The following is a 25,731-nucleotide window of genomic DNA, read 5'->3' as shown; positions in this document are numbered from 1 at the left end:
CTGGTCTAAGATCCAGTCAATAATGAAGATGGAAATTCTAAATATGCTAAAAATAAAAACACTTCCACAAAGAACCACAACCTCAACAAAGACACACAGAGACTATTTCCAAAACAAACACACAACATAAATAAAGTGCATTTCAAAACGATGTCAAGGTGCTAAGGACCAAAAGCACAGATATGACTATTAACTTCTACATATCCTGCCCATGGAGTTTATATTTAGAATTTTCCTAAACTGGAGACACATTTCAGCAGTTATTCATGCCACTGTGCTTAATGGGGAGCATCTCACCTGCACAGAAGGGAGCCCCTTCTCACATAAAATTTGAAGTGGTGCCCTTTCAGCAGAACCTTAACTCACTTTAGCAAGCACTGCCAAAAAATCTACCTTAAGGCACTGCCAAAAAATCTACCTTAAGGCACGGAGAATGACAAATCAGCAGTAAGCTCATTCTGAGCTAGCATTAAACATAAAGAAAATCCACCATGCTCCAGCATCCCTCCAGTCTTCCCAATCTCAGTGGCAGCAAACTGCAGCCTTCAGACCAGGCAGGGAAGAAAAAAGGATCATATTTCTACGAGGCCCAGGCACTTTTCCCATCTGCCAGTTGAATGACATGTGCTCTCAAAACACCCCTGTTATTCCACATTCATACTCAGAACACGACTCACCTCTTTCCTGAAGATACTACTCACTTTTAGAAGTGAACTCCTACCATTTATTTCCTCTTTTTTCTTGCTTATGGTCCCACACCTAAGAGCATCCCTAATATGTCCCACAAATCAGGGGTAAAGCACAGTAGTTGTCTCCAAGCCACCTCTCCAGACCTAATGTAACACAAAATTTAGATTCCCCATAGTGCAATCTCATTTTTAGCTGACATACACCAAAAAGCCATGCTCTCCTAACATCCACGGGCATCCAAATACCAATCAATAGCTGCATCACTTTGTAGAAATAAAGACAGCAATTAGAAGAATTAATCTAAAACAGTGCTTATACATTGATCTAAATACATCAGAATAAACTTACCAGCACAGAAAAGCTGTCTATTAGATACCTGTGAAATCTTTGTCCTATGCATGTTAACTAGTATCATTCTGCAAGTATTCAGTTTTCTTTCCAATCCATGTAATTTGTAGACTGAAGGTGTTTTTATATACTGGACAGCACTAGGGTTCAGTTTCCTTTTACCAGGGGTTATAAATCTGACTAGACAGCAACAATTGCTTTTTAATCTAAGCAAACTGGTATGTCAGAGGCAATCAGTATGGCAAAGCCATCCCAGGAGTATCCTAATAATCCCAATGAATCACTTGGCGTTGTATGAAACTGAATAGTTGAACTCTTGGCACAGAATGTCACAAACATTTAATGCAGCAAGTATATGCAGCTGCAAACAGTGAGCTCAGGGACACTTCCCTTCATAGTGTTTGTACTCCTGATCAACTTCTGCTCTTTTGGCATTAGTTTTCAATCATATTAGCATATTTTATTTTTTTAAACAATTTCATATAAGAAAAACCTGACACAAATTTAGGGATGTTATTTGCTATTCCTACCAATGGTTATACGTTGCATTTAGAGAAAAAGATCAGGAAAAAATCTGGGAGGGCTCTGATATAAGAGAAAATCTATCAATATTAAGTACTTAATAAAATAAGGAGACCGAAGTGTTTCCAATGAAAGACTTTTTAACACAAATGTTTGACACACAAATGACATTGATTTCAGAGGAAATATTTCAGTGGACCGCTGCAGCCCTTCTTAGTGGTGTTTGGAGCCCAATTTGTAGCATTTCAAACATATTAAGTGAGCGTTTCAAAAACAATGTTCTCCAACTAAATTATGTACCATTTATGGAAAGACAGGCCATAATGCCATTGTCAAACCCAAACTAAAGGTGTAGTCTATCTAAATTCCATCTTGATTAATATATTTTATTAGTTTGAATTACATGCAGATTTTTAAAACTGAAACTAGAAATGCTGCTTTACACACACAATTAGAATGTTTCAATCCACCTAACTGCACAGAGCTATTTTCAAATGAAACTAGCCAGTAATTTACCTAAGTCAGTAACCTGACACTAGGTTTCTTTATGTGGTGTGATTCCTACTGCCTCTAAACAACAGCTAGCCCCACAGAAGTACACCAACTCTGTTAGTGCCCTTAGAGTGTAAAATGCTGTTGAATTGACAAGTGTGTCTATAAAACATGTATCACAGTCTCTTGTCTATCTTGTCTCTTGTCTATAGTAAGTCTGGATAAAAACAGATGTTCTGACTTGAAAATCACTTATCTTTACAACTCAAGAATCCCTGAGGAGGTTTAATCTAGTTGATTTAAAGCTTTGGTTCTTAGCATCAGTTTAGTATTTCACTGATTTTACTTCTTAACTAGACAAATGCTCTTCTACAGACATGCTAAAAATTCTCAGTAATAGCTGCATAAACTACTGATTTAACCATAATTTCTAAAGCACAGGTGATCCTAACATTTTTTTTCTACTGTGCATGTGAAAGTCTCCAAGTATCTGGAAAATTCAGGCCAACCACCATCTTCCTCTCATTCCATTTTCCATCTTATTTGACTATGGAACATACAGTAGAAGTCATTAAGCTGCATTTCACAGTTTATGGTTTTAATGGTTTTGCAACAGTAGATGCACAATACATTTTCAAGCATCAAAAACTAGGCTTTGCTATCTAGCATTTCATAAAGATAATAAAAGCTAATGGGCACTCATGATCTATGATCTGACAAGACATCTGCTCTGTTCTTTCCAAGATAAAACACTCACCCTGCCTTGTTCTGGCACAGTGGGAGAACAAATATAAACCAATTAACCATTCTAAACTATAAGCTATATTAAGTTATAGTTTCTCAACAGGCTTTTCATACCCTGTTGCTAATAGGGCACAGGTGTCCTAAAAATCAGTCTTTCAATGCAGTAATTAAATCCGGCTAACTTCACATGGTCAGCTGCAGTCAACAGGACTATTCAGTTTCAGCAGGAAAAAACCCTGCTCAAAACAAGCAATAAAAAGGCTGATATTATACCAAGAGTCCAGCATCAACAGCTCTCTTCCCTTTATCTATATATTTACTTCATGCTTTTTTATTACAGGAGGATTTTAGAAGAATTTCATTCTAATGTCTTAGGGGGGTAAGTAGTGCAAACATTACAAGAAATCCTACAAGATGCATCATAAGGGACATGACTAACATGGGGCACAGAGGCAACAAGAAAAATTTGCTTTACCATTGTGAGGCTGTAACAGGGAGATGTGTCCTAGGAAACTGTTGAGAGCATTAAAATTCTGCTCTCCCTTACATTTCAAAGCCAGCTGCCAAGCATGCCAGGTGAACTGTTTGAGACCAAACTCAGCTTGTTGTCACCTACAGTATAATACAGACGTGAAAAAAAGAAAAATTCTTTTTTGTCTTCATTCAGCCTTGCAGTATGACTTATTTTGAACACTGCAGGAGCATGGAATGTTTTGGCTTCCTGGAAACTGCTGTATATTATTGTAAATAAAATATGTGAAAGGGGAAAAAAAAACCACAGATTGCATAGCAGTTAACAAACAACATTATTTACAGTAAAACCTTAGATAAAGACAAAAATCCTAGTTTACATAAAAAAACAAATACCCAATGCCTGACAAACACCACATACTGCTCAAAACACTGTCCTCTTATCAATGTACCTTGCAGAAGCACATAATAAAATAAGCAAGAGAACCAGGGAACCAAGCACAGCCCAGCTGTGCAAGAAAGCCAAGTACTTTTGCTAAACTGAAGGATCCAAAGCAACTGAGATTAAATGTGAAAAGCCCACATATTCTCAAACATCTAACCTATTCAAATAGCCTAAGCTTCCTCAAGCATGCCAGAGAAGAACAGCATCTCCCTATTTTCTTTCAGGAAAGGGAATGAAATCTTTGTGACTACAATGAGGATTCATTGGGCAAGCTTTGGTCCATTTCCCTGCACTTCTTGTCATCCCATTCACTTCTATTGCTTTCACTTGATTTTGGATTTTTTTTTCCTTTTTTTCCTCAACATTTCATTTCTTTAGTTTCTTCTACTCTCTGTTTGTTTACCTATTTTCCCTCATTTCAGGATTTTAATTGGAGTAATTTTGGCAATTTTTGGTCCTTTTCACAGCCCCTCATTTCATCTCAGTTAATTTGGTTGTAGTCATTCTATTTCCAAATTTTCAGGGTTTTTTTCAATTGCACTTTTTTTTTAGTCATCTCATTTCAAGATTTCATTCCCTTTCCTGAAAGCAACAGCCAAGCAGCTTTCCCTGGACTGTTCTGCTGGAAGTGTCTGCTCTTTCCACTACCTAAAACTGGTATTCTCCTCATGTGGCAGCCACAGACTCAGAATTTAAACCAACATTTACACAACATGTGCACAAACAGAACCAAAAAGGAAATGAAGCTAATAAGTTCATGTATAAAGTTTAGTCCAGAGGAAAATTACTGTGGCAAGATGGTCCATGGATTTCTCTCTCACTCCCCCAGAGAGGTTATGTATGCTTTAGATTAAAATTAATAAAACCTGAAAAAAACCAGCAATAAATAATCTGAAAAAAACAGCAATAAATACTTCTATATACATTTTTGACATGAGATTCTAAGAATCACAGTTTTGTCAGTTACCCTTATAAGCTCAATTTACTTCCTTGTGCATTTTTTTATGTCTATCCATACACTTGGACAACGACTCCTCAAATACTGGTTCCAAGGCAATTTAAATTATAGAAAGATTAATAAAATCCTGGTAGAAAAAAGAATAATCTGCCCACAGAGACACACAAATTTGTCACATTCAGATTCTGGTTAAAATATTAAAATTTAATTAATACCTTTTGAACATACAATTATATCAAGGAAAGAGTAAAGGCATTCAAACAATGGATTTAGATCTTAAACAGTATTTACAAATTCTGAACTGCAAGTTGACTATAAAGTCACAAATACTTTAAATATTTAGTAGAATATAGTGTAAATTCTAATATAAACTAGATAAACTCAATCTGTTGGGTTTTTCCAGTCATAACAGTCTAATCTTTACATATTATATACATTAGAATACTAAAAAGTTATAAAATTTTCTTTCTGTTACTATGCAAAGAAATGGAAAATACATCAGCTCTGTCTTACTGTACAATATTCCAATTGAACTTTCTGTAGTGATCTGCAAAAATAAATGGCACTTTCACATGCAACAAGGCATAAAGTACAACTCTTTTCATTTGCAGTATTCCATCTGAGTGCAAGGTAAACTGCAATGATGCAAATGTCATTTAACCACAGAGTTGGAAATCAAATGTAAACTGTGGAGATTCTGACAAACTTTTCTCAGATTGAAGTAATAATGAAAAGTATGTAAACTGATTTCCATACAGATCTGTAATTTAGAAAAAAATGAAAATACAGCATACTGAGAGGTTTGTTATGATGGTATGAGAGCTACCTTGACAACACAATAATGGAGGAAAAGCTGATGGTGCTGTTCTGAAACCCAGCCCCGCAATGGGCTGCAGCATCTAAGATGCTTTTCTATTGACAGTTTCCAAAATTACTTCTGCCACTCAGAATTGCACATTAGCAGTCAGATAGGTTTTCTAGACTTCATTATGCCATTGTGTAACCATAGCTTCCACAGTGCAATGCCACAAGAAGCCTGTCTTTCAGGATTTCTTTGCTTGGATATTCAGGTAACTTGAGCATGTTGATACTGGAAAGAAATAAAAACAAGGACAGTTCAGAAAAAAACTCTACAGTAAAGTTTTCCGATTAAAAATCCTGAAGAGATCACACGTATGAAATATATTGTAAGAAATTAAGTTGCTTTTCACTTCAGTAAGTTATAATACAGTAATTTAAATTTAATATTCCTTTATTAATTTCACTACCTTTAATTAGACAAATTTGAGTTGCAAACAATGAGCAAACAATGTAACATCTTTTGGGATAAAGCCACCACTTTCATGTTGGAGAGTGAATGCTGCAGAAACTGTTTAAATTTTTTTTGACCTTTCAATATGCTAAAGAACTGTACTTTTGACTGTGACTGACATGAAAAAGCCCTGGTTTTAAGATATTTTAATGAGAATAGTTAACATACCATGTGCTTGATGTTGGTAAAAGATTTGCAGTGTATGGCACAGCAGCAATAGTAAAATTTTGCAATCCACTGCCACCCATTATATGGGCAAAGCCACCATGAGGCACCCTGGAACTGAGAAAATGTACAGAAGTTAGAGCAGTGCAATCATGTTATAAGACAAAAAAATGTAACATTTACACTGAAAATATCTCTTACTTAGGATAATTTGACAGTTACTAATACTTTTACTAAAGTTCCCTTTTTCTTACTGGTATCAAAATTCTCATTGTTTAAAAGTTTTTAATTACAAGACCAAATACATCAGTCCACTGACAATAGGCACCATATTGTTTGGCTGACATTTAAGATAATTCTGCCAGCAAGAAGGACTCATTTCTATAACCAGTTTTTGTTGCAGAATGTTCATAGAATCAGAATATTCTGAGCTGGAAAGGACCCACAAGGACTGAAATTTACTCCTAACTCTGCAGGGACCACACCCTGAGTGCCTGAGACTGCAGTCCAAATCCTTCTTGAACTCTGTCAGGCTGGGGCAGTGAGCACTTCCCTGGGGAGCCTGTTCCAGTGCCCAACCACCCTCTGGGGGAAAAGAGTTTCTCTAACATCCAACCTAAACCTCTCTGACACAGCTTCACATCATTGCCCTGGGTTCTGTCCCTGGTCACAGAGAAGAGATCAGTGCCTGCTCCTCCACTGCCCCTCCTGAGGAAGCTGCAGGCTGCAATGAGCTCTCCAAGGTCCCCTCTCAAGCTCCCCTTCTCCAGGCTGAACAGACCAAGTGTCCTCAGCTGCTCCTTATACAGCTTCCTCTCAAGGCCCTTCACCATCTCCATGGCATGTCTGGACGCCTTCTGACAGATTTATATCCTTCTTAGATTGTGGCATTATCTCAGCTAAGACAAACATGTCTATTTATGTTTCAAGCTTAAGCTACATCACAAAACAGTTTATTCTCTGATTACTATCTGTGGGACAAATGAGCAAAGTGTCCTTGACATGTCTGTTCATTTACTACTTCAGACCAAATATTTCAAGTAACTAATAAAACCATTACATCAGTCACACTATAGCCCAGTGACAAACTATGGCAAAACTAGCACACACTAAAAAATCACTAGCATCTTCAGGAATGCCATCTCACTTAATCATATTACTCTTTTTTTCCCCTTTACCAACATATTATTCAAAGATTACTCCAGGTGTAAATGGGAAATAGCCCATTGTTCAGACCCCCTCTCTGTAATTCAAAACTAACAAATAGAATAAAATTCAGACATTTTCATAACATCAGCTTAAGCCAACATACACTACAAGAAAACATCTTGCTAGCACTGCTCTTGCATCCACAGAAACCTAAAAAAACCCCAAAAAGCCAGAAGCAAGTGTAACAGAAGAAGTAATGTTTCCACTCACAGTAAAACTACCTGGCAAAAATGCACAAGCATAAAGGTTGCTGCTGCTGAATGTGAAGGAGCTGGGACACAACTCACAGCAATACCTTTTAAACACACCTTTTAGAACTTGCTGTAGTATCCAACACATAAATCTGTACTACCCAGCTTAACAAGAGCAATGTTGAGCTGTTGTTCAAACACTGCTAGACAAAGTAACCACTACAGAGAGAAGTGCTGATTATTTGCAGTATATAATTTCTGATACAAATGGAATTGTGCTTACAGGAACAATTCAGAACAGCAGTAAAGATGGTACATCAGTACTCTTATACCATGGTTTTGGCTCACATTCCAACACAGTCCTGCCTCCCCTACAACTACTTTTTTTTTCCTCCCCTCTGATAAGCATCCCGCATTCAAATCAGCAATAAACAGAGACCTAACTCCTGAAAACTTCTTTCAGTCCACTATTATCTAAAAGTTTTTTCAATGTAACTTATAATACTTTCCATAAAACAGGTGAGAATCATAAAGCATGGGCAAGGCTTTGAACATTTAAAAGGAAGAGATTGCTGCCAACTTTTGCCTCCAAGAATAAGTTTTCTCTCCAAGCAAAACACTGCCAATAAAGAAAACCTTCTAAATAGATGCAAGAAATATCACAATAGCTGTGTGCAACAGCAACAATACAAGTTCATAGCTTTGGAAATTTCTACATTTTTATCTGAATCATGACTTTTCTACCCATTTTTCCATTGACAAGTTTTGCATAAATTTGCATGGAATGAAAACACTGTAGAAGAGATTTTCAGCTTGTTTCCTTACGTTTTCTTATTCTTATATGACAGTAGACACATATAGCTTTCATATTTAACAACAATGCTGAATTTTCCTTAAAAGAGCATAAGCATATTGCTTATTGCTCCACAAAAACTACAGTCCCCAAAGAAGTTCTATACAATCTCTGCAGCTGTAGAATTCAAATAAAGTAGAATTTATCATTTAGAATCTATCAAGTTGTGAACACTTCCTTCCAACTGTTCACTAAAAATTTCATCAGAAGTTGCCAGTAGAAAATTAACAATAAATTAGCCAAATACCATTATAAATATCAAACAGATCAAGAGGAGGAAAAATAAGAAAAGCTTGTAGTACAGGCAATATCTCAAGCAGCTGTTAGATGAGAAAGAATAAATGGCATCATAAGTGAACTTTCAGATCCCCAACATGAGCCACAAAAACTTTTAGACTTTTTCTTGGGTGTGCTAAGACCTCCAAATATGTTCAAACTTTGCTCATGACAATTACTTTGCCATTAAAAGAGTCTCAAAATTGGTATTAACAATAAATGCAATGTTATCTCCACTGAAACTACAAAAGCAAGACTTCATAAGAGAAAGAGAGAGAGATGTAAAAATGGGGGAAGAAGGCAAAAGGAAAAGTTTAAGAAATATTTGGAGGTGTCAGAAAAACACTAAAGACTTAATCATAAATCTATTTTATTAAATTCACTAAATTAATTTCATAGTCTTTGATTGGAAAGAAAGAACAGTTCTACTTCACACACACACACACAAAAATCAAGTAAGTCAAAGTACAGAAGAGAATAAAGGGAAAAAGACGGGAAAAAAAGACTTTTGAATGTAGCCTGCCAACCAGTACCCATAGAAACAAATTCTTCACTAAGGCCAGAAAAAACAGCATAGTTTGAAATCAGGTATACTTTTAAAGTAAAATTTACTTAAGGTATCAGTTGACTACTGTACTAGGCTCACAGAAAAGTCAGCATCTGAATCTTCCATTTAAAAGGAAGTAGGAATGTCTGGGGACTTATGTGCAAAAATGCCAGCTGCATATCACTATTAGAGTTAACTTTCAAAAGTTAAATATTTATGGGAAAATACATCTATTGCATTTCAAACGCTGAAGAAAAAACAAAGGGTTGCTCCTAGGTGATATAGGAAAAAAAAAATCCTAAACAGATGGTTTTTAAATTCCAGACCAGAGTTCTTAAAGCCACACCAAAAATTTCTTTCCTACTAAGAAGCAAATGGGTAAGAACAAGACAGTAGGTGATTTGTGACCAAAACAAATGATGCTGATGCACATATTAATCAGACAGTGTAACTGTTTACTTGATAGAAAGTGCCTCTTGGAGTCCAGTAGATAATCCCAAATGCCATGAAAATAATGAATGCCACTTCAGTATCATTTGGAATGTTTTAAGAAGCATTTGAAACATGACCTTACATTTTAAAGATCCTTATTTGCTTTCTAGATTTAGAAATGGACTGGTCCAATAAAAATGAAAGACCAGCAGTTGGCATGCCCCACATGTGCAGCTACAACTTCAGGAATCATTTCTTCAGAGGACAAAAAGATCAATGTGTGTACAACTAGCTTCTAAAATCATCCATGATCCCTAAAACCAAGGAAATTCATAATAAAACAAGTGAAACTAATATAATTTGGAGACCAGGCCATTTGAGGACACATCTGTGACTGTGAAATTCCTTAATATAAAAGGCAGTTTTGATGATCTTAATTTGTATTTTATCTTTGCTTAACCACAAAACTTATACACAAAAGGTCAACTACTCTACTAATCCTAGAATATTAAGGGAACATCAAACCAAGAAGATGCTGTGATCTCTGCCTGCTACCAGAAAAAGACTGGACTGCACAACTCAGGTGTCACATTTATGTCTATGGATCCACTTTGTGAAATGTCTGTACCCACAAGCTCAGCAACTCACCCAGCTCACAGGGGCATTTTTTGCTAAAATATTCCGTCACTGCCCCCAAAACATAAGGGAAATAAAAGTGGCTTTCCCTAAAGAACAAATAGAATTTAGAACAGAAAACCCTTATAAAGCAGACAGTCTTCCATAAGGCTACATCTTGACACACTGCACTAATGTTAAATTCAACTCAGCTTGAGGAGATGGATATTTCTGTATATATTGGCTGAATGTACTTATCTCATATGTTACAGCCTCAGCTGATTGCTGGAAAAGCCCAGAGTTACATAAACATGCAACAGGAAAAAGAATATAAAGCTCATTTAAATTCACTATGGCCTTGTCAAAAACAGCCTGGGCAGCAACAAAGGCCTCTTGCAAAGTGATCAAGTATAATAAATAAGTAATCAATCATTTTGCAGGCAACAGAGACAGCAAAAGTATTAACACACACTTTGTCTGCTTCCATCAATGTATAGAACAACCAGAATGCAAAACAGTTTCTAGATGATCTTTTATGGTCTCTCAAGTCTCTTATTTCAGAGTATCTAGACAATGTATTTGTTCTTACAGAAGAGTCTCTCACCTGCCAGTAACAAACTGTAATAGTAACACTCTCTCTTCCCGAGTTAGTTCTTCCACCACGTCCCAGAACCACTAAATGACAAAAAAGTTAGTTTGTATTTTCCATTAAATACTTGTAGTACTTGAAAATATACTGAGAAAACAATAAATGGAATATATATATGTTTACTACTTAAATTATGGAATTCTTTGAACCAAATTCATAAATAATTAAGATACTTAATGTAGAAATACAGTATAAAAAAACCTCCATAAATTTCAGCCAAAATAAGGTTCCACAAACACACACATATAATGACAACCACAAAACGACATTTTTTTGGATTAAACAGTCTACATTATTCAAAAAAAAAAAAAAAAAGAAAACAAACAAATAAAAAATTTTACCTGAATAACTTGGTCTCCTCTCTCATAGCCACTGGTGTATTCTGTATTTTTTAACCAGTCATTCACATCAATTTCTGGCATACCAGACAACAAGAGCTCCTTCAGGAGAAGCACATAGATTGTCATTAGTCCTCCTGACTAACCACCTATTTCAAGAGTTTATGCTACTTTGAGAAGTAGAAAGCTTGCAGTGCTTTTTTAGTTTATTGCAATCTTATGGAACTCACAACTAAATTTTAATACATGAAGATTCTTGAATTCAGAAAACTTCACATGATCTCTTTAATTTAAGTATGCACTAGCAAGAGAGAAAAATTATTGCCTAAGAACCTACAAGAAAAAGCCTCTGAGTCTTGCCATGGCTTGAGACACAATTTGAGATGTGCTGGTTACAGAAGATCAAATCACCAACAAGTATTTACTGGAATTTGAATCTGTGACTCAGAAAAAGTAAAGACAATAGACAGCATCTCCTTACTCTTATAGGATTTCTGTCCTCCTCAAGGAAAATATGGACAGACTTAAAGGCCACAACATGCTGATTCCATACTGAAATTACAATTTAGGGCATTTATTACTGCCCTGTGAAGTTTCAGGAAGATGGTAATCCTCACTAACTAGAAAAAGCAGGAGTACAAATAATGAGATCCTCACTGATAGATGCCCAGGAAACAAAGCCAATGTGAAATCTACAAAATCTTTATTTTGTGGTTATTGAGCTTTACATCTACATCATTTGCACTGCTGATGAAGTATGCTGAACAAAGCATTTAAAAACATGTAGGCATTTCATCTTACCAGTTCATATTCATCAAAAAGTTGGATCAAAGATGGTGGAATGAACATATGGAAGCCTTGTAAAAAGGCATTTATCTGAGGCTGAATGGCTCTTGTCATTCTGAGTTCTGTCACAAGCTGGACATACTCAGCCTGCAACATAGAAAACAATTTTAAGATAGACCCCAGCAAAACCACACAGTGCTCAAACAAACTCACAAACACAAATGCAGTCCTCAACACATCACAAATCTCCTCCACTGTAAGACAGTAAGAGTTCCTTTCCATTTTTCACATGGAAGCAACCCAAAATAAGCCCCTTCTGCTCTTCTGCCTTCCTTCCTAAGACAATGACAAAACAGAAGTGTTTGAATTGTTAAAAAAACCAGTCAAAAAATGGGGACTCAGTCTAGGATAAAGGAAGTAAACAAAACTTAATTTGTCATGCCCACATCTAATACCACTTCCATTAGGCTCAATTAAGGCCATAAGCACACCAATGTTTGTAAGCAAAAATACTCTATTTAAGCAAACTGACATTACTAAGGAAAAAGGGCTAACTTCTGAAGGAATGTTTGTGAAACAAAAAGCTTCCTTGCTTTCCCCTCCTTGTCTCTTGAAGCCTAAAATAATACATAATAAAGCCTGCAGAGTTTATTAGTCTTAATAAGAAATACATTTTTTTAAAGAAAGTCTTGAAAAATTTCCTTGGTTTTTAAAAAAGGAAACCACCAGAAAACAACTTCCATCATAGCCAGGGAACAGACTGTAACATGCTTTAGAGATCTGGGGACTCATTTCCCCATTAAAAGATGCCAGCCAGAAAAGGAATCCACCAGAACTTTGCTTTTGTTAAAAACACAAAAGCCTACGAGGCGTTAATGGAAGAAGGCTTTTAGAGGGAGACAAGTGACTTTTTGAAGGGAAAAGTGCCTGCATTAAAATTCTATAAAAATGTCTTATCTACCCTGACCAAATTACAGAAGTTTAACAAAGTTTCTTTACTCAAGAAAATAGTTTTCTACTTGAAAACAACATTTATTCCTAGGTACTCTGTTTAAAGAAATGTTTTGACTTCGTAATCATGACTCTTAATAAGAAAATCATGAAATGTATCTCCCAATTAAACCATGGCAACTATCAGCTTTCTTCAAGAGAACAATCTTATAAAAACACTACTTTGATTTTTAATTATAAAATATTTCAACCTAAACTTATATGTTCTGAACCTGCACAAAAGCAACCAAGCATTTTTTCTTTCCTCCCTTTCTGAAAAAGAGAATAAACTATGCAAATTTCAAAACGGAAGGATACTTGTTAAACCCAGCTCCTTACATTCACAGATGTACAGAGGGGCTGCTTGCAGCTGAAAGATACTTTAAAATGAATTATCACCATTTTATTAGATTGAGAGAACAATTAATTTGTGAAGTGCTCTGAAGAAAAACATGACCTAAGAATATCTTCAACTGCAGTACTGGTCCCAAAAATCAAGTTTCAGTCTAGTAATCTCCCCAGGTTGTTTCTACTATCAGTGGAGCTGAAGACAGCTCCCTTCTCTGAGGACTGAGAGGCAGCCAAAGGAGATTATGTGCACTAGACAAAATTGTCAGTCTGTGAATACAGAAGAAATCAGAAATTTTTGCAATACCAGGATTCAAAACAATGTTAACACTGGTTGTTTTCAACTATCAGAAATGCTTGTTTTACATTTCTTAAACTGTTCTTTTGTAAATTAGGCTACCCAGAAAAACAGGGCTGCGGAAAGAAAAATTCACAACCTTATTTTGAAAAATCAATTTTAAAAAAATTACTTATTTTATGCTTGACAAAAACACTACACTGAACACTTTAATTATGAGAGAAAGCAGTTGCTGTAGTTTAGGTGTACCAAGAAATGTTTAAAATGGCCTGGAACAGCCAAGCATCCTGGCTATCAGCACTGGCGTGTGATGAAAGACCTGCAGCACAGAATTTACATAATACATGTCAGTAAACAACCTGGTCAATTTGTTTTGCTTTCTGTGCATTTCATTAACATTTTTTTCCCCTCTGAAGCCTTAGGAATCCATTACAAAACAGAAATACCTACATCATTTCAGATCTACATATGCATTCCTACATAGTACATAAAGTTAAGATCCAGGCTTCTTTAAGGAAGAGAGATTTGATTGAACACACATTAGATGGGCATCACAAATATAATGGGCAAAGTCTATTTGGGTGAGGGGTTGTTCTGTATTTTACTTTGAGGTAAATAAAGCAGGGATCATGCTTCCTCGATTTCACAATCCCATATACTGTGAGATGAGGATCAATGGCTATGATGATTTTCAGATTCAGAAAGCAGCTCCATTTTAAAGCTGCCTGGAAAAAAAATACTACAATTTTACTGTCAAACAGAATGGCCAGCTCACAGACAGGTTCTGGGAGGACTGAGAAAGCCACAGGATTGTTGAGATCTGCATCATTCTTTAATATAACATAAAGTCAAACCTTGACTACACCTGATTTTATTTTTTTCCTAATAAGTAGAAAGCTGCAAAATGATACACAGCAAAGAGCAAAGATAAATTCAGGACAAAGTCTGGCTTTTCCCTTTGAAGTCTCTCCATTACCATGAGAAAAGGCATTTGAACCAAGCTATAACTGTATTTCAGCTGGGCTACATGGACAGCAATTGCAAGACATGAATATTTGCATCATCTAATTGTCCCACAACCATTCACCTATTACACAGTTGATATAAAAACAGAAAACTACCCCATTCAAAGAAAATAACACTTTACAAACAGCTCTTACTTGTTGTGCATTTACTCTGTTTCAGTTTTCAATGAGAGAAAGGGACTGCTGGGTGGTTTCTGTGCAGGGAGGGGCAAGGGTGTGTTTTATTCTGGTTTTGGCACAGGGGATTTTTTGTGTATGTGTTTGTTGTTTAGGTTTTTCAAGAGATAAAGATTCATTCATAATTTAACAGGTAATCTGCAAGTGTGCATACACAGCAAATTCTTTTAGAAGGTGAATTTTCTTCTTCCAGAGGTATAATAAATACAATGAGTTTTAAACAGTGATCTATTATTCCTTGGGTAAAGGTGGGAAAAAAAAAAAACAAACCAAGCTATCACTTGCAGGAGAAAAAGAGGTTTTTGTTTATAAAGTAGACACATTCCTATTTAAACTGATAGAACAGCTAAGCCAAAACATACTGCAAAACAATGTTACATTACACAAACTGGAAAAAAATCCCTCTAAACCCCTAAAGTACACATCTCCAATTTTCAACAACTTGATCACTGTCAGCAACTTCATCAGTGAACAAAACAGTGCCATCTTACAGATATCTTTTGACTTCACATTTTCCAAGTTCAAATTCAAAAAATGCATTAATATTAACAGTTCCAAAACTACCACTAGAGCACCTCTTTCTTACCACCTTTCAAATTAAAGCTACACCAACTCTAGTCCCTCCTGCCATGCTGACAAAGGCTTGATGAGATAGAATGGAAGCATCTCTACAGATTTTCAATCACCCTTTTTAGACTGTGCCCCAGCTCTAAAATTAGCGAGAAAATAAGGCTGATAATGGGTAGTACCCTCATGTGAGCAAACTTCTAATTTTATGCTAATTGAAAATGGGTTTTAAATAGTTGTTATGAAACTACAATTTATGTTAAATACACCTTTTTTATATACTGAGAAGCTAAAACTGACCAGACACAATAATCAACGTTTTCTCCAACAGATAATAAGGAAATTAAGCATCCACTACCTTCACAATTAGACTTCTTTCACCATCTGTATTCTTTCACAAATGACTGTATTGCAGGAATCAGTGCAGAATCAGGCTAATAAGATGTATTCCTGCTATTGGAATGGGACTCTGCCTTACTGAAAACAAGGATTAAGGCTCCAAGAATCCAGCGCCAATTGCTCCAGCACAGACTGCAATGTCCTTGCAACAAAGGCTGACACCAAGCGGCGGCTCCCAGCGCAGCAGCTGCTGCACCACTCCTGAAGCCAAATGCTTACTGAGCACAGAAAACAGGCTCAGCCAGCCCAACACAAACAGAAATAAGAAATACAGAAATACAGAAAAACACGAATGAAAATCAGGACACAAAGCAGACATCAGGACCAGGAGTCAAGGTTATAAAAAAACTACAGGTCAGGTCTGCCCATGACACTCCTGCTGTTACTCAGAACTCTTTAGTCAGGAGCTGCAGGATTCAATTAGACTTGTGTTTATCATAATTTCTAGACAATCTTCAAAATCTGGCTGTGTTTTCCTGTATTTCTTTTTTTTGAATTAATGCTGCAGAGGAATCAGAGGCTTTTCAACCTGCTACTATTAAAGTAAATTTAAAAAGCAGGTTATTTCCATGCACATCAAGTGACTTGCAAATGGCTGAAAAATCTTCCTGCAGACTTTTACTCTGTCCATTAGCTGCATTTTAATTAGAGCAATACTATAGACCAGCCTGGCAGGCAGCACACTTTGCAACATCACCTATAATTTTATGTTTAGCAATTGCTACTGTTCTACTTCCTTGGTATATATACCTAAGACTTAACTTCACGAATATCTGTAACTTTCAAAATAAATCCTACATTTAAATTGATCCCATTTTCCTTTCACAGTTCTGTCAGAAAGAAGAACCTCTAATGTGAACTCTTTTAAAAATTTTTACTATTTCTGTAACATGCTAACTATGCTAACTTAGAAAAAGAGGAAAGAGTGTTGGCAACTGCAATCTTTTTTGTATTTTCTCCAAAACAGGTATGCCATCCATGCTTCCATTTATTCAGAAAGTCAGTCCAATGGCTTGTACTATGCTACCATCTTCTGAATAAACCTGTACACTCGCCTTGTTTTCCTGTGTAACAAGTATACTTGCACCCCCTGGCTTCAATGGCACTTCCTCCATTGCTCCAAACACATCAGTCTCAACAGAGAATGTCAGCTCTAAACCCAGATCACTGATATCATTATCTAAAATCCACTGCAAGTTCTTTGCATACTCTGGATCAATAGATGCTACATCCTGATAATTTACAGGTATGCCTAGGAAAAAAAAAAAAAACAAACAAAGAGACAAAACTTCTCAAATAAATAGGAAAAGGCAAAAAGGATTCTAACTTAATACATGGTAGAAGATTGCCCTCTAGAGAGAAACCAGAATAATGCAGTAATAGCAAAAGGGGAAAAGGGATGCACTGTTGCTAACTACAGCAGAACTGTGCACACTGTATTTTTAAACTACTACAGAATCAAGTTTCCTCTGTATGCTTTTCCTCCTAGTGAAGCAAATGACATACCACTCAGAAAAAAACAATTTGCACCACTTTACTTCACTAATGGATTTCAGTAAAACCATCTACTCATTCTGAACACAAAATGTTAAATGTTTCCTACAAAAAAGTTTTCTACCTACATTTTAGAAATGCAAATACCATATTTCTCTATAACAGTATCTTTTCCCTCAGAGCATTAGTTGGGGGTGAGGGGGAGACAACCTTCCTGTACCCAGAAAACTATTACTCTTCAGTGTTCTTCTTTTTAATCATACTTGAAATGAGATCTATCATACAGTTTAAAATTATTTATTATTATTATTATTATTATTATTATTATTATTATTATTATTATTATTATTATTATTATTATTATTATTATTGTTGTTGTTGTTGTTGTTGTTGTTGTTGTCGTTATTGAAATTTTACATTTCAAACTGAACTTGCAAGTAATTTAGAAGCCTTAAAAGGAGAGTTGCTAGAAGTCTGACTTTCATCTAGGTATAGAAAGTGCCTATTTACAAACCCCTTCAAAGCAATGTCACTCAAGCACATTTGAGCAAATGGGCCCAGGACAAAGTGACCCTAGTTTATGCAAGAGAGCTATCCTCTTCACAAGAAAACAGATCTCGATTATTTTAACTCTGGCATGATAGATACTTCAGTGCTACCAAGACAGATACAATATCTGGGAACAGGGGCAGGGGGTGAGGGTAGCAGCAGGTTTAGGGAAAAGCAAGTTACTGGGAAGTACTGTGCTTGCTTCACCATCTCCCATGCACTGTGCAGTGTCATAAGGGTGCCCATTAGTAGAAGACTTAGCACACTATGGATTGTGGATGCAGTACCCCAGAGAAACACAAAATTCAAAGGTTAGCAGCCCCTGCAAAACATCCAAGTGTAAAAAATGTTACAGTATTTCCCTGGAAGAGCTGAAAAGCACTGCAATGGTGTTTAGACGGCTGTAAGGCATTGGTTTTCAAATAAAATCAGGCAACACACCAGTTTAAGAGAGGGATAACTTACTAATTAAATATCACTGCCACTTCTCTCAAAATAAAAAACCTAAAAGCTGTCTAGTAGTTTCCAGTGGACTTTCACTTTTGCTAACTAGCAAGCATATGTGCATTTGACACACAAGATGTAGAAATAATGATGTCTCTGAGGGATATGTGCAAATGTGGGAAAAGAAGACTGAAAAGTAGGAGTCAGAGGCTCCTTTAGAGAAGAAACTCAACAAATGTTATGATGAGAGTACACTCATAGTCAGCATGTTGTGAGACCAAAGCACTAAGCTCAGTCATTTGGTTGACAGATATTTTACCAATGAAAGCAGGCAGTTATAAAAAATTCCATCAGATTTATGTGAATCCCCTAAAATATTATGTATCTTTCTCTTGTATACCCTTGAGGCCCCTGTAGTTTGAAGAGAAATCTATCTTACCATAATTCTGAGAAGCAGGCATGTTCTGTGCAACACAGAACTTCCAAGAGATACAGGTAAGTTCTGAGACAAGCTTATTAATTATTCAAGATTTAAGGCCTCCACTTCAAAATACACTGAGCCAGAATTTAATTTTCACTTTTGTTTATGCCATTTCAAGGACTACTTTCTATTATAGAGTAGAATGTAAGAGTAGATAGGACAGTTAAGAATGTACACGCTGTCTTTGTAAGCTGAAGGTAGAAGTTAACAGGAAAGTAACCAGATCTGTAAAGAAATACAAAATAACTGGAAAACAGTTATTTTGAGAATAGAGAAACCATCTGCTCCTCCCCTGTTTAAGCAGAAGTCTGATAGATAAGAAGTGAGAAAAGTAAACCTAAGAGGTCTTACTAATTTCTGACTATTTCTCCCTGTGCTACATCTGGAATAGAGTGCAGCCCCAATAAACATGCAGACCTATGGAACACTGCTTGGTTTCACAGCACACACACAAAAAACAATCATGCACACTACATATCTAACACCTTATAAAGTACATTAGTTGTATGTTAGCTGAGTCATCACATATGTTAATGATCTTTCTCACCTACCAGATGTTGTTGCAGGAAGATCTCAACTCACCACAGTGGAAAAAGGTAATGCACCCACCTGAGTCTCAAGGAAATGTATGAACACTAGTTCATACAGGTTTCAGCTTCTAATTAAGTCACTTCCACATCATGTCTATTGGCTAAAAAGAGGAGTTCTTCTCTGAAAGAGATTCACAGTGTTCCTCAGACACAGAAGGGCTTAGCACACAGCTGGTGGTTTCAGTGCTATCAACAGATGGATATACTTCCACTACAGAAAACAAGGATCTCAGCGCAAGGTGAAAAACCAAAGGAATGAAAACAGTCTCAAACTGCAAGAGAATTTATACTCCTTTTTTAAGGCCTGACAAGAAGCTGAAGGGAATTTCTATGTCTATAACCAGATAACTTGTATTTGAAATGAACAAGAGCTAGCAAAAATAAAACAAATCTTCTCAGGAGCACCCACTGCTGCACAACTCTAATTCCTTAAACAAGAAAATAGGAGATGTGCAAAGTTCATGGAAAAGGCCTTGGAAAGGTTTAAACAAATCACAGTGATTGAGGCAGAAAAAGCAATTACTTTGAGGAGTGGAGGTGTAATTTTTCCAGTTCTTTGTCTCTGATAAGTAATAAGAAGTGATGAAGAATTGTGAGCATTTTGACCTTAAACAAGTTTAATGTGTATAAACCTCTAGAAAGTTCCAGGATGCCTGTAAAACAGAATGTTTTAGACCTTAGACCTTACTAAGATCAGTTAGACCATATTAACAGAGACTGATGACTGCTGTTGCGTTTGCAATACTTATTCTAGCAAAGTGAAAAAAAAAAAAAGAAAATAGTAAGTAATAGGTCATCTTGTCAATTCAGAAATCAACAGTCAAGCATATCATCACAAGCCAAAACCAGTAAGGAACCCAAAATCATTAGCAGTCATTTCCAAAAGAGGTAACAAGAACAGCACTTCAACACTTCACTATTCTCAAGGTAACACTGAACAACAGAAAAATAAGATTTTCTTTTTTGTGAATATATCACAAGGAAATTAGCCTGTGAGTGTTATTCATAGCAATGAAAGCAGCATGGCCAGCAGGTCAAAGGCAATGATTCTGCCCCTCTACTCCACACTCATGAGACCCCATCTGGAGTACTGCAGCCAGCTCTGGGGCCCCAACATAAGGGACAGACCTGTCAGAGCAAGTCCAGATGAGATTACAATGATGATCAGATGGCCAGAGCACCTCTCCTATGAAGTTGAGAGGAGACAGTTGGAGAGACAGTTGGACTTTTTTCAGCCTGGAGAAGAGAAAGCTCCAGGAAGACCTTCAAGCAGCCTTCCAGTACCAGAAGGCAACCTACAAAAGAGCTGGACAGGGACTTTTTACACAGGCAAGCAGTGATAGGACATGGGGGAATGGTTTAAATCTGAAAGATAGTAAGTTCAAATTAGATATTAGGAAGAATTTCTTTACTGTGGGGATGATGAAGGACTGGAACAGGTTGCCCAGAGAAGTTGTGGATGCCCCATTCCTGGGAGTGTTCCAAGACCAAGTTATACAGGGCTTTGAGCAACCTGGTCTAGAGGAAGGTGACCCTGCCCAAGGTATCTAAGATCCCTTCAAACCCAAATCATTCATGATTCTTCTACTCACTCTTGATGTCAGAGGCCAAGGCTTAGATCAGCACCAAACTGTGCCATGCAATGATAGCTCTACTTTAGAATCACTTTCCTGTGTGAAGATCAGTGACCTGGGGAGCCTGAGGAAGCGCTGCCAGCATGGTGCTGCACACTGGCTGTGCTCCACTGGCTCTTGCCCAGCATAGTCACTGTTCTGCCACAGAAAGCAATACTGAGGGAGAGGAGTAAAATACGCTCCTCTGTGAAGAAGATCTTGATAAGATGACTGAGCCTGCACCTTCAATGAACACTTCTCTGAACACTTCCAGGGAAGATAAACAGCAAACCTGAAGTTAAGAGTTAATCTGCCCTGGACTCAGCAAACATCACAGGAAGACTGCAGGCAGACAACACGATGACAGAAAACCATCAAGCTATCTTATACTTCCAAATATTAGTGACTGAACACCAAGGAAATTCTGCATGCAACAGCAAATAAATTTATGCACTTGGAGGAGTAACAAGAATGCACAAGGAATCACATCATCTTTCAAGAGAAGTTTTTTCATGACAATGCAGAAGAGAGGCATCTTGTTCAGCAGTCAAGAGGCACAAAGGTTCTTAAAGAAGAGCAGAGAAAAGCCCTAGACCACAGTTATCACCAGCTAACAGAGGTTATCCTACTAGAAAAGTTGCATTTCTATAAAAATGTCTGTCCAATCCTCTTGAAAGCTACAGTAAAAGCATGTCAATTAACTTCTCTCATTAAGGAGACAGGAAGAACCTGCATTGGTTCTGACACCCTGTTTTGGGAAATAAGTAGTATTTGTAGGAATAAGTGGACAGAGAGGTTTTCAACAGCAGGGCTTCGCCTTTTTAAGAACCATTGCATAAGTGAAAAACTTCAGACATGATCAAGAATGCCCAATGAATTTTTGCCAGAGTTCACAAACATTCTCAGCTTTGTCTATCTGAAGTTAACTAGGGAACAATTATTTTCATTTCTCAAGAATGACACTATGCAGAAGAGTAAATGAATTTCACAGCTGTGATGGAAAGAATTGCTGTGACTCTGATGTACATGAAAGACTACCAACATATTAATTTCCAAGGCTTTTTCATTTCTAACACACACAAAAGTAAAAAATAAAGGTTCACTACTCAGCTAACTGTTATGACTAATAAGCAGGATTTTAATAAAACCATACCAAGAATATGTTTGTAGAATGACCTTGTGAAGTAGATGTTCACCAGCTGCCTGTGATTCAGAGCCAGCCCCAGGATCTGGCCTGCAAAACGGAAGTAGTTCAAATGATCTGGATTTACAGAAGAGTTGCTGTTTGGCTGGAATGTTGTTCCTACAAAACAAAAATATTATCATGTTCCATTTTTGTTTTTTTAAAGTAAGCTTTTGTTTATCAAATACTCTAAGCATCTGAAAACACTGCAAGAGTTTTTTCTTGGGGTTTTGAAAGTCTGTTTGAGGTTTTTCATTTACACAAAAGGATGTCAGAAAGAAATGTCTTAGAACGTAACAACATCTTATTACAATGGTACTGCTTAGCCACTCTCCAAAGCACTGTTCTAAAATAATTATCATCAACAAAAAGGTAATTCCCAACTGCTACATTTGGTCCTCCATCTTACTGCATTGCTATACACATGTTTTACTCATTCTAATGGGCTTGGCTTCTGTCACCTTGTGAACATGCTCAAAGGAAGGATGAGAATATTCATCTACTTCCTCTCATATGTCTCCAGCCAGATGCAGGCAGGAGACAGTCCAGTCCTAGCCTCCTTGGAGTAAACTACTTCAAACAGGCAGACCTGAACCTCTCCTTTTAGGTTTCATGAAATAATCTGTGCCTCAACACAGATTTTTTTTGATTATAAAAATGCTTTTATAAAAAATGACACTCTAAACTTAGGAAAAAAAAGAAAAAAAAAGGGGCAGAGACATACCATCAGCTGACTGGGTAAATAAGGCATAATCTGGGTTAACTATTTCACTGGATAAGATATCAAACCATTCACGCACCACACCCTGTCCCTGCATGGCAAGAGAATAAAGCATATTAGTACACAAAACTTTCACTCAAGAGTTATGCTGAGTAACACATTTCTTTTTAAGCAATTTTAAAGTAGGCTTTAGCTCAAAACCACACTTGTGAATGAGAATTAATATTTCCATATGAAAATGCCATAAAAACATAAAAGTTCCATGCACTTTTACCCACCATTCCTTCTTCTCCATGAAATCTCACAGCAATCCCCTGCTTTAATTTTGCACAGTTTGCTTTAGACACAACTTCACAGCTACTCCTAAAAATAGAATCTAAATACAAAACACCAATTAATTTTTTCATTTTCATTCATTATCTTTCAAAGACACACTAATTCCATTGAGAACACAATACCTCTGTGAACCAAAAGTATGTCATTTTCATTGACAGGCCTGTGCACCATGTCTGAATCCGGCTGCCCAGCGTGCAGATGTTCATAGAATCATTCACAGCGATCTTTAAATGGCTACAAAACAAGGTGCAAACCACATTACACACATGCATTCCCCTGAATAATTCCTCTCCCATAAGCAAATGGCTATGCATAGTTCTCAATTAGTTTTTGTGATGTGCAGAGTCACCCCAGCATGCTATATAGTATTTTGGGAAGAAGAAAGGACTAGATGTGCACTTGAGTGCTTGCAGAAAGACTGGACCACCACCTATCCAGAAATAGCTATTTAAGTTTTCCACAGAAGAGAAAAATAGTACAAAACTCCTTACAAGTTAGGGAGAGCATGAAGGAATTTAGATAAGAAATAAGTCACTGGCTTCTGTAAAACTACTGATAATCAACCACAGCTGAGCACAGAAGCACAAGTGATATGAACCAGCCCTACTTGCAGTAAGGTTCACCGGCAATATAAAACAGCCCAGAGGAACCAGAAACCTTACAAAGCAATTCCTGGGTGAGAAGTTTCTAACTTGTTTGACTCAGTGTTTATATTGACATTTTGCAATTCTTTTGAGACAGATATGACACAACTATGGCCTTTCTCATCCCCTGCACTTCACAGCATGTGAGTGAGTTGATCTAACAAGCAGGATATCAGTTCTCAGGGTCTCCTCATTACTCATAGGTAGTGAGTTTCAAAAACATACATTTCAATTAAAGACTGAATAAACAATACGCCTACACCATGTCCCAAAAATGAAACTGCATTAATAAAAGCAATTTATCTTTAAAAATAAAAGCACAGTATGGTTCACATCTTAGGAAATAAAGCTCTTAGAACAGACAACAAGATGACATGGTGTTTCATTAAAGGAGCTACCACTAACTACGACCAAGTCAAGTAATAGTGATGTATTTTGGTTTGTCTCAAAATGTAAGTCATTTAGGGGAAAGTAAAGCCTTTTAAAGTTCAATCTATTAGATGTGCACAAGTAGATTTACAAACAGAAATTTCACTCTTGAACTGAAAGTTGGACTTGTAAGACACATCCAACATTGGTTATCTCAAATGGACTCACCCATGTATTTTACAGAATTATGAATACAGAAATCTGGCTGCCATGTCTGTTTAAGTGATCTTTCCACATTACAGATTCAGAAGCACTAGAAGCCATGTTTAGTTCTTTCATCCTCCCCAAATGGAAATTCTTTAAATATTGTTTTTTTAAAAAAAACACCCTTTGTATATTCACAGAAGTTGTAACTAAGCACCTCCTGACATTTACCTGAGCTTTTATGATGTGCATAAATCTGGACATTAATTCAGGACACTCCAGAAGAAAATGAAAGTGATCAAAAATTATTTTGGGATTTCTGAAAGAAAAACAGGTTAGAAGCCTGTTAGAGATTTAATAATAATGCTTCACAATGCAAAAAGTCTACATAAAGAAACAATGCAATTAATCATACTGACAAGTTTAACAAGATTCTTCTATTCTATCTCTTTTTCCTAACTCTTGTTTCCAAACAACTTATACTACCTCGTCTGTTAAACATGGGAGGATTTGAAGCAGCTCCCCACACAGAAGGAAGGTTATAAACCTGGCAGTCCCAGAGAAATTCTGGAAAGAGCCAACTGTACAAAGACTCCTTTAAGTCATCACACATTTGAGGAAAAATGAAAGTTTTCATCTACCTTAAAAGGGAAGGCCTTATTTGGAACAAATATAAGGAAAGAATCCATTCATCAAATTATTCTGTTGCTCTGTGAAATAGAGTTTGTTCATGAATCTTACAAATAGATCACTTAAATATGCAGAAGAGTTCATTTAAGTCTGAGCTCTGAATCATTAATCTACACTGTTGAGTTCAGCAAGGCCATTAAATTGCACATTGTTCATATATCACAGCAACAAACTAAAAATACAACTCAGCAAGAAGAAAAAAAATCAATTACTGCCAGGGAGGAACAGAGGGGTGGATTACAAGGTCCATATTTGTTGAAGCTTACCGGTTAACAAAACACTTCAGGACATCATCGTGTTTACAAACAAATTCTATAAAACGAGGTGACGTCATCCTGTTCAAAAATCATAAGATGTTTTTGGTTAGTGCAATTGAAACTAATTTGAATTACATAAATTGTTGGAGTTTTTTTTAAAATACTACACAAACAGAAACTGATGCTGTTCAACTAGTCATCATGAAACTAAATATTCAGCAGCATGATCTCATAACGAGAAACAGAAATTTCAGAATTCTAGCAGAAAAGGCAAAAATGTCAATAAACAACCATCTTCCAGAACATCCA

The 25,731-nt window shown here is 36.5% G+C and overlaps 1 protein-coding gene across 1 annotated transcript in view; it reads right to left on the bottom strand.

The window, feature by feature from the left end:
* Positions 1–4,864: 4,864 nt before the first annotated feature.
* The window catches only part of LOC141730207 (E3 ubiquitin-protein ligase HACE1-like), a 30,548-nt gene continuing 9,681 nt past the window's right edge, over positions 4,865–25,731 (bottom strand). Inside the window, 12 exon segments of the mRNA XM_074547637.1 lie at positions 4,865–5,760; positions 6,151–6,264; positions 10,875–10,945; positions 11,261–11,359; positions 12,059–12,190; positions 16,903–17,099; positions 22,172–22,321; positions 22,926–23,013; positions 23,201–23,298; positions 23,381–23,492; positions 24,707–24,794; positions 25,432–25,500. Coding sequence (XP_074403738.1) covers positions 5,658–5,760; positions 6,151–6,264; positions 10,875–10,945; positions 11,261–11,359; positions 12,059–12,190; positions 16,903–17,099; positions 22,172–22,321; positions 22,926–23,013; positions 23,201–23,298; positions 23,381–23,492; positions 24,707–24,794; positions 25,432–25,500 — 1,321 coding nt within the window. The 3' untranslated portion in view covers positions 4,865–5,657.

The sequence above is a fragment of the Zonotrichia albicollis genome, chromosome 9 (genome assembly GCF_047830755.1).
Source record: "Zonotrichia albicollis isolate bZonAlb1 chromosome 9, bZonAlb1.hap1, whole genome shotgun sequence".
Classification (NCBI taxonomy): Eukaryota; Metazoa; Chordata; class Aves; order Passeriformes; family Passerellidae; genus Zonotrichia; species Zonotrichia albicollis.
The sequence above is the reverse complement of the archived record's forward strand: the minus strand, read 5'-3'. Positions and strand labels throughout refer to the sequence as shown.